Genomic DNA, 9,645 nt, shown 5'->3' with positions numbered 1-9,645 from the left:
ACTAAATATGTTAAGAACAACAACAATATTGAAATAAATATTTCCTATATAAACTATAAAAACCTTAACAAAAAAAGAAGAGAAATAAGATTAAGTGTACCAACAAGCAAGAGAACTCTACCTCAAGACAGTAGAAGACAATGGTACAGAGGCTATGGCACTACCAAAGACTAGAGGAACAATGGTTTGATTTTGGAGTGTCCCTCTCCTAGAAGAGCTGCTTCCCATAGCTAAAGAGTCTCTTCTACCCTTTCAAGAGGAGAGTAGTCACTGAACAATGACAGTGGAGTAGTTAACGAAGAATTCATAAGGATGATATTATAATAATTGCTGTGGTATGTCTACCGTCTGGAAATGTTTTAGCTATTATTCAGAATGTTTTGAATGTTGTTTTTGTTTTGTCTTCACCTTATCTTGTTGGGAAAATACATTGAATTTATTAATTCCTTATCTAGGGTTTAATCTCTCCCCTTAATATTCATTATCTGGGTTATAATTTCTGATAGTGTCGTTCATCTAATCCATGATGCATTGTATAAAAGACATCCTCTGCATTTAGATCATTTCAGACTATACTTTTCCAAAATGTGGAATTCTATTTTGGCTTTTTCCAAAATGTGGAATGATCTTCAGAAATTCAAAACAGATACAAACTTCTTATTGAATAGCTTGGCATAGGTCTTAGTAAATATTCTATGTTACTAATTACTTAGCATTTCATATATCATAGTTTTCTTTGGCTTTTTTGTTATTCTTTTATAGTTTATTTCACATTTCCGTTTCTTTTCTCAATGCGGCTGCTCTCGTTGGAACCTGTAGGCCTATGTTTTAACCATTTTTATGTCTACTAAATTTCTAGCTTGTTTAGTAATAATAGTAATACCATTTTGAGCAATTAGTCGTTAAACCATAAACCGTCTAATTACAAGAAATGTGAAATAAAAAGAGAAGACAGACGAGGAACATCTATAATTGCGTAATTTCTTAAACATATAACTAAGTCTCCGCGTTAAACTATCAATAGAAAACGAATATACAATAAAAGAAAACGTATATTTTATGGAAAACTCGTATAAACTTATAGACGCATTAATTTCATTTATTATTATTATTATGATTATTATTAGTATTAAATGCTAAGCTGTATACAACCTTAGTTGGGAAAGCAGGATGCTATAAGCCCAGGGGCCCCAACAGTAAAAATAGCCCAGTGAGGAAAGGAAATAAAGAAAAATAGAATATTTTTAGTAACATTAAGATAAATATTTCCTATAAAACCTATAGAAAAATTTAACAAAACAAGAGGAAGAGAAACTAGATAGAAGCGTGCCCGAGTGTACACTCAAGCAAGAGAACCCTACCCCAAGACAGTAGAAGACCATGGTAAAGAGGCTATGGCACTACCCAAGACTAGAGAACAATGGTTTGATTTTGGAGTGTCCTCCTAGAAGAGCTGCTTACCATAGCTAAAGAGTCTCTTCTACCCTTACCAAGAGGAAAGTGGCACTGAACAATTACAGTGCAGTAGTTAACCCCTTGAGTGAAGAAGAATTGTTTGGTAATCTGTGTTGTCAGGTGTATGAGGGCAGAGGAGAATATGTAAAGAATAGCCCAGACTATTTGGTGTATGTGTAGGCAAAGGGAAAGTGAACCGTAACTAAAGAGAAAGATCCAATGCAGTACTGTCTGGCCAGTCAAAGGACCACATAACTCTCTAGCGGTAGTATCACAACGGTTGACTGGTGCCCTGGCCAACCTACTACCTACCTTTTGTCTGTATTACATTGAATTCCAATATGGTAGTTCATAATGTTTGGCTTGTCTAATGTGTGTGTTTGTTTGTGAGAGAGAGAGAGAGAGAGAGAGAGAGAGAGAGAGAGAGAGAGAGAGAGAGAGAGAGAGAGAGAGAGAGAGAGAGAGAGATATTGTTAAGGAATATGGCTATATAGGCCTATACTCAATGCCCTTCCGTATGTTAAAACATCCTTTCGCCTTCAACGAAATCTCAGTTATTTGGAAACGTTTTCTAAAGCAAATTATTTCATGTTATTAATATATCCATGTTATTACTCAATGTATATAACTATTTATATCTAATATAGGTTTTAATTTATAACATTTATCATACGGTTTGGAAAATACATTTGAATTTCTCAATAAATTATCGAGATTAAATAAAATCCGCTCAATATTACAAATCATCACTTAAACAAATTATTTTATAATAAATTAAAAGTATGTTTTATTTCATATAAAATTATTTGTGTATATATTTCTCTATAATCACCTGAAAATATAAAATTAAAAGATAATATATAATAATAATAACATTATGGAACTAGCGTTGCCACGCGTACGATAACTACAATAAATTCACTAAACAAAGTCGGAGAAAAATGGCAAAATAATAAAAATAAATAAATTATTTTGCAAGAATTAATTATTTAGTATAATTCAATATCACAAGAATGTGACTGATTTATTAGTAATTTAATATCAATGAAATTAATTAATAAAAACAATTTAATCTGCTATTATACATGTGCGTTCGTGTGTGTGTAACACTCTCTCTCTCTCTCTCTCTCTCTCTCTCTCTCTCTCTCTCTCTCTCTCTCTCTCTCTCTCTCTCTCTCTCTCTCTATAGAGATCATGGTTGATTTTGTGTTGATAGATTAAAACAACAATTATAGGCCTATTGATGCTTCCATATGCGTTAAAAAAAATATTTTGATATGTTAGACCTATGTTCTTTATGTAAAAAAAATAAACCTCGCTTATTTTGACCTACATAAATTATATTTATTAGTGTATTTTCCATTGAATCTTACATTAAAGTACAAAATCGTAATCGTTCTTTATTTATTTTCAAATCTATGTATGTAGGAATTGCGTAGGCCTATTCCTTCCTTTTTACAGTAAAAGTTTTATTTTGGCATCTTTTCAAGATATATTTTCTGGCTTCAACATAGGCCTATCAATTTTCAAAGGGATAATTTCAACTCATAGATGTAGTTTGTAAAAAGAATGATAGGAAATAAGTAACAACTGCGTTTAGAAATGGGCCTATGCTGAAAACAAAGACGATGGGGGCATAGGCCTATATACGATAAATCTTATTGCTACGTGTCCTAATGATTATATAATATTCATAGCTATTTTCACACATTTCAATAAAAATTACTTTGCTTTTAAGATATTTAATCGTTATTAAATTTCTATTACTCAGAACTACGTAAAAATTTATGTATGTAAAATAGGCCTAATGCTCTTTAAGTACAAATTCCTATAATGTTATCCTATCTGAGCCTGTCTCGTATATATAAAAAAAGATACAATAATTTTGATATTCATTTGTACGATTAAATAATTCGTTTTTTTTTGACAAATACTCTTATTAATTATTAAAATAAAAGACTTAAAACCTTAATTTCCGATGTCTATAATTACGAAATACCAGTCTATTAGGTAAAGTATATGACAATATTGAACTAAAAATCATCTTAATACTAGATATTTTACCAATACAATAGGAATATATTATAATTAATATTTTTTATAAATTATTATAAGGGCCATAGTAAAGTAACTATATGTAACATACCACCCATAAGCTTTAAAATTAACCAAATTTCATCATATATAAAGCTATTTTGAACGTATTTTATTGATAAAAGTGGATTTTATTATCATAAATAGCTCCATAAATTATTTCAAAGGTCATAGTAAGGTAATTATATACTGTATAATATATCCCCTATAAGCTAAAAATTCCTCAAATTTCATCATATTTAAAGCAATTATTTTACCATAGACTCAAGATTTCCCAAATTAATATAATAAATTAAGCAATTTTCGTACGTAAATAGATCTGTAAATTATAATAAGGGCAGAGTAAAGTAATTATAAATATAATTTATCACACGTGAACTTAATATTCCCCAAAATCCCATCCTAAACCTGGAAGTATCGTCCCGAATTTCATCATATATAAAGCAATTATCATACCTAAATAGCTCTATAAATTATAATAAATGCCACAGGAAAGTAATTATATATAATATATCCCCCATGAACTCAAAAACATCCAAAATTCCCCAAAATTTCATCATATATAAAGGCAATTTTCGACCGTATTTCATCATACATAAAGAAATTATCAATTATAAATTATAATAAATGCCACAGGAAAGTAATTATATATAATATATCCCCCATGAACTCAAAAATATCCAAAATTCCCTAAAATTTCATCATATATAAAGGCAATTTTCGACCGTATTTCATCATACATAAAGAAATTATCAATTATAAATTATAATAAATGCCACAGGAAAGTAATTCTATATAATATATCACCCATGAAGTAAAAAATCTCCTAAATTCCCCAAAATTTCATCATATATAAAGGCAATTTTTGAAATTCTCGTACGTAAAATGTACGACAATTCTAGCCCCAGAAGATTTCCCAAATTAATATAATAAATTAAGCAATTCTCGTACGTAAATAGATCAGTAAATTATAATAAGGGTAGAGTAAAGTAATTGTATATAATTTATCACACATGAACTCAAAAATTCCCCCAAATCCCATCCTAAACCTCGAAGTATCGTCCCGAATTTCATCATATATAAAGCAATTATCATACCTAAATAGCTCTAAAAAATATAATAAATGCCAAAGGAAAGTAATTATATATAATATATCACCCATGAAGTAAAAAACATCCAAAATTCCCTAAAATTTCATCATATATAAGACAATTTTCGAAATTCTCGTACGTAAAATGTACGACAATTTAGACCCACATTCCCAAAGAAATGTAATTATATATGATATATCCCCCATGAACTCAAAAACATCCAAAATTCCCCAAAATTTCATCATAAATAAAGGCAATTTTCGAAATTCTCGGCTCTATAAATTATAATAAATGCCACAGGAAAGTAATTATATATAATATATCCCCCATGAACTCAAAATTCTCCTAAATTCCCCAAAATTTCATCATATATAAAGCAATTATCATACCTAAATAGCTCTATAAATTATAATAAGTCCCATAGAAATGTAATTATATATGATATATCACCCATGAACTCAAAAATCTCCTAAATTCCCTAAAATTTCATCATATATAGAAGCAATTTTCGATTTTAAACCTCAAATTATCGTCCCGAATTTCATCATATATAAAGCAATTATCATACCTAAATAACTCTATAAATTATAATAAGTCCCATAAAAATGTAATTATATATAATATATCCCCCATGAACTCAAAAATATCCAAAATTCCCCCAAATTTCATCATAAATAAAGGCAATTTTCGAAATTCTCGGCTCTATAAATTATAATAAATGCCACAGGAAAGTAATTATATATAATATATCCCCCATGAACTCAAAATTCTCCTAAATTCCCCAAAATTTCATCATATATAAAGCAATTATCATACCTAAATAGCTCTATAAATTATAATAAGTCCCATAGAAATGTAATTATATATGATATATCACCCATGAACTCAAAAATCTCCTAAATTCCCTAAAATTTCATCATATATAGAAGCAATTTTCGATTTTAAACCTCAAATTATCGTCCCGAATTTCATCATATATAAAGCAATTATCATACCTAAATAGCTCTATAAATTATAACAAGTCCCATAGAAATGTAATTATATATAATATATCCCCCATGAACTCAAAAATCTCCTAAATTCCCCAAAAGTTCATCATATATAAAGCAATTATCATACCTAAATAGCTCTATAAATTATAATAAGTCCCATAAAAATGTAATTATATATAATATATCCCCCATGAACTCAAAAATATCCAAAATTCCCCCAAATTTCATCATATATAAAGGCAATTTTCGAAATTCTCGGCTCTATAAATTATAATAAATGCCACAGGAAAGTAATTATATATAATATATCCCCAATTAACTCAAAAACATCCAAAATTCCCCAAAATTTCATCATATATAAAGGCAATTTTCGAAATTCTCGGCTCTATAAATTATAATAAATGCCACAGGAAAGTAATTATATATAATATATCCCCCATGAACTAAAAAATCTCCTAAATTCCCCAAAATTTCACCATATATAAAGGCAATTATCATACCTAAATAGCTCTATAAATTATAATAAATGCCACAGGAAAGTAATTATATATAATATATCCCCCATGAACTCAAAAATCTCCTAAATTCCCCCAAATTTCATCATATATAAAGCAATTATCATACCTAAATAGCTCTATAAATTATAATAAATGCCACAGGAAAGTAAATATATATAATATATCCCCCCATGAACTCAAAAACATCCAAAATTCCCTAAAATTTCATTATATATAAAGGCAATTTTCGAAATTCTCGTACGTAAAATGTACGACAATTCTAGACCCAGATGCTTTATAAATTATAATAAATGCCACAGGAAAGTAATTATATATAATATATCCCCCATGAACTCAAAAACATCCAAAATTCCCCAAAATTACATCATATATAAAGGCAATTTTCGAAATTCTAAACTTCGAAGTATCGTCCCGAATTTCATCATATATAAAGCAATTATCATACCTAAATAGCTCTATAAATTATAACAAGTCCCATAAAAATGTAATTATATATAATATATCCCCCATGAACTCAAAAATCTCCTAAATTCCCCAAAATTTCCTCATATATAAAGGCAATTTTCGAAATTCTAAACTTCGAAGTATCGTCCCGAATTTCATCATATATAAACCAATTATCATACCTAAATAGCTCTATAAATTATAATAAGTCCCATAAAAATGTAATTACATATAATATATCCCCCATGAACTCAAAAACATCCTAAATTCCCCAAAATTCCCCCAATTTTCGAAATTCTCGTACGTAAAATGTACGACAATTCCAGCCCCAGATGCTTTATAAATTATAATAAATGCCACAGGAAAGTAAATATATATAATATATCCCCCATGAACTCAAAAACATCCTAAATTCCCCAAAATTCCCCCAATATTCGAAATTCTCGTACGTAAAATGTACGACAATTCCAGCCCCAGATGCTTTATAAATTATAATAAATGCCACAGGAAAGTAATTAGTCCCATAGAAATGTAATTATATATAATATATCCCCCATGAACTCAAAAATATCCAAAATTCCCCAAAATTTCATCATATATAAAGCAATGATCATACCTAAATAGCTCTATAAATTATAATAAATGCCACAGGAAAGTAAATATATATAATATATCCCCCATGAACTCAAAAATCTCCTAAATTCCCCAAAATTTCACCATATATAAAGGCAATTATCATACCTAAATAGCTCTATAAATTATAATAAATGCCACAGGAAAGTAATTATATATAATATATCCCCCATGAACTCAAAAATCTCCTAAATTCCCCCAAATTTCATCATATATAAAGCAATTATCATACCTAAATAGCTCTATAAATTATAATAAATGCCACAGGAAAGTAATTATATATAATATATCCCCCATGAACTCAAAAACATCCAAAATTCCCCAAAATTACATCATATATAAAGGCAATTTTCGAAATTCTAAACTTCGAAGTATCGTCCCGAATTTCATCATATATAAACCAATTATCATACCTAAATAGCTCTATAAATTATAATAAGTCCCATAAAAATGTAATTACATATAATATATCCCCCATGAACTCAAAAACATCCTAAATTCCCCAAAATTCCCCCAATTTTCGAAATTCTCGTACGTAAAATGTACGACAATTCCAGCCCCAGATGCTTTATAAATTATAATAAATGCCACAGGAAAGTAAATATATATAATATATCCCCCATGAACTCAAAAACATCCTAAATTCCCCAAAATTCCCCCAATTTTCGAAATTCTCGTACGTAAAATGTACGACAATTCCAGCCCCAGATGCTTTATAAATTATAATAAATGCCACAGGAAAGTAATTAGTCCCATAGAAATGTAATTATATATAATATATCCCCCATGAACTCAAAAATATCCAAAATTCCCCAAAATTTCATCATATATAAAGCAATGATCATACCTAAATAGCTCTATAAATTATAATAAATGCCACAGGAAAGTAAATATATATAATATATCCCCCATGAACTCAAAAACATCCTAAATTCCCCAAAATTCCCCCAATTTTCGAAATTCTCGTACGTAAAATGTACGACAATTCTAGACCCAGATGCTTTATAAATTATAATAAATGCCACAGGAAAGTAAATATATATAATATATCCCCCATGAACTCAAAAACATCCTAAATTCCCCAAAATTCCCCCAATTTTCGAAATTCTCGTACGTAAAATGTACGACAATTCTAGACCCAGATGCTTTATAAATTATAATAAATGCCACAGGAAAGTAAATATATATAATATATCCCCCATGAACTCAAAAACATCCAAAATTCCCCAAAATTCCCCCAATTTTCGAAATTCTCGTACGTAAAAAGTACGACAATTCCAGCCCCAAAAGGTACGATACTCCAGAAATCATCTGGCGAGGAAGTTCAGAACAACATGGCCGATTCTGGTGCTTTGTCAATCCACCGTTTCTGATCAAAACATGTTTCCTTAGTGTCGTTATAACCCCATTTTCGGTTATTTGTTGAATCGAGGATGAATTCGCTGCACTGCGTCATCCATCCCCTGCCGGGGACCGAAGACCAGCTGAATGAGAGGTAAATATGAGACCGAAAAAAGAGAGACCAAAACAAAAGGTCCAAGAAATGCTTCTCGCTTTTTCGTTATGGCCATTTTTATTCCGATTTCTTTTCCTATTTTATAGAATTCGTGGGATTAGTTGGGTGCGAAATACTCTAAGGATATTATAATGTATATCTAATACATCATCTTCCTCCTCGTGTATTAATTAATATGCATAATTTCGGTTTTAATAATGTAGGCCTATGCGTAGGCCGAGGTAGTTACTTTAGTTTTTAATTTATCAATTAATAATTGCGCTAATTAGATAAAATCCTATTTTATATATTTACTAGTCCTTTTATATAATTTTAGTCTATATATTACAATAATATATCAATAAATATGTATATTTTGGGTTTTAATGTAGGCCGAGGTATGCTACGGTAGCATTAAATTTATCTATTAAGAGATACGCTTATTAGATAAAACCTATTACGTACATTTAATAGGCCTTTTATCTCATTACAGTCTATATTTTATTACAATAAGACCTTTAATTTACTTTGTCAGGCCTACCGGTATGCATCGTAGACCTAGGCAAGATGGGAGGATATTTCAAGTTACAATTAAACGTTTATATCAATGAAGAAATCAGTATTTTCAGATATACAATTCTCCTTTAAGATTGATTATACCTATACAGTCGTATTACATCGAAAAAGCTTCAATAAACCACCTTTTAAATGTAAATTTTAAGTGTTTACTGAGACTAGGCCTATTACCTTGACTCGTGTTAGGCCTATGATACTTATTCTGGATGAGAATTTTCAGATGGAGGATTCTAGAAGTTTTTTTACACTGGATTCGAAGGCACATGTTGGTTTAGGAACAGGAAAATGGAAATTTAATCTAATTTTACCAAAATAAGTAAGATGTCCCAAACCTTCCCTACGTTGGT

The 9,645-nt window shown here is 29.6% G+C and overlaps 1 protein-coding gene across 14 annotated transcripts in view; it reads left to right on the top strand.

Moving 5' to 3' along the window:
• The first annotated feature begins 8,537 nt into the window (after positions 1 to 8,537).
• hyd (E3 ubiquitin-protein ligase hyd) overlaps positions 8,538 to 9,645 on the top strand; it is a 57,632-nt gene continuing 56,524 nt past the window's right edge. For all 14 annotated transcript variants that reach the window (XM_068368077.1, XM_068368075.1, XM_068368069.1 and 11 more), the window contains exon 1: positions 8,538 to 8,722. In XM_068368077.1, the coding sequence (XP_068224178.1) occupies positions 8,661 to 8,722 (62 nt within the window). In that variant the 5' untranslated portion in view covers positions 8,538 to 8,660. The remainder of the gene's footprint in view (positions 8,723 to 9,645) is intronic.

This window comes from Palaemon carinicauda, unplaced genomic scaffold, assembly GCF_036898095.1.
Source record: "Palaemon carinicauda isolate YSFRI2023 unplaced genomic scaffold, ASM3689809v2 scaffold148, whole genome shotgun sequence".
NCBI lineage: Eukaryota > Metazoa > Arthropoda > Malacostraca > Decapoda > Palaemonidae > Palaemon > Palaemon carinicauda.
This window is presented reverse-complemented; position numbering and strand designations above follow the sequence as displayed.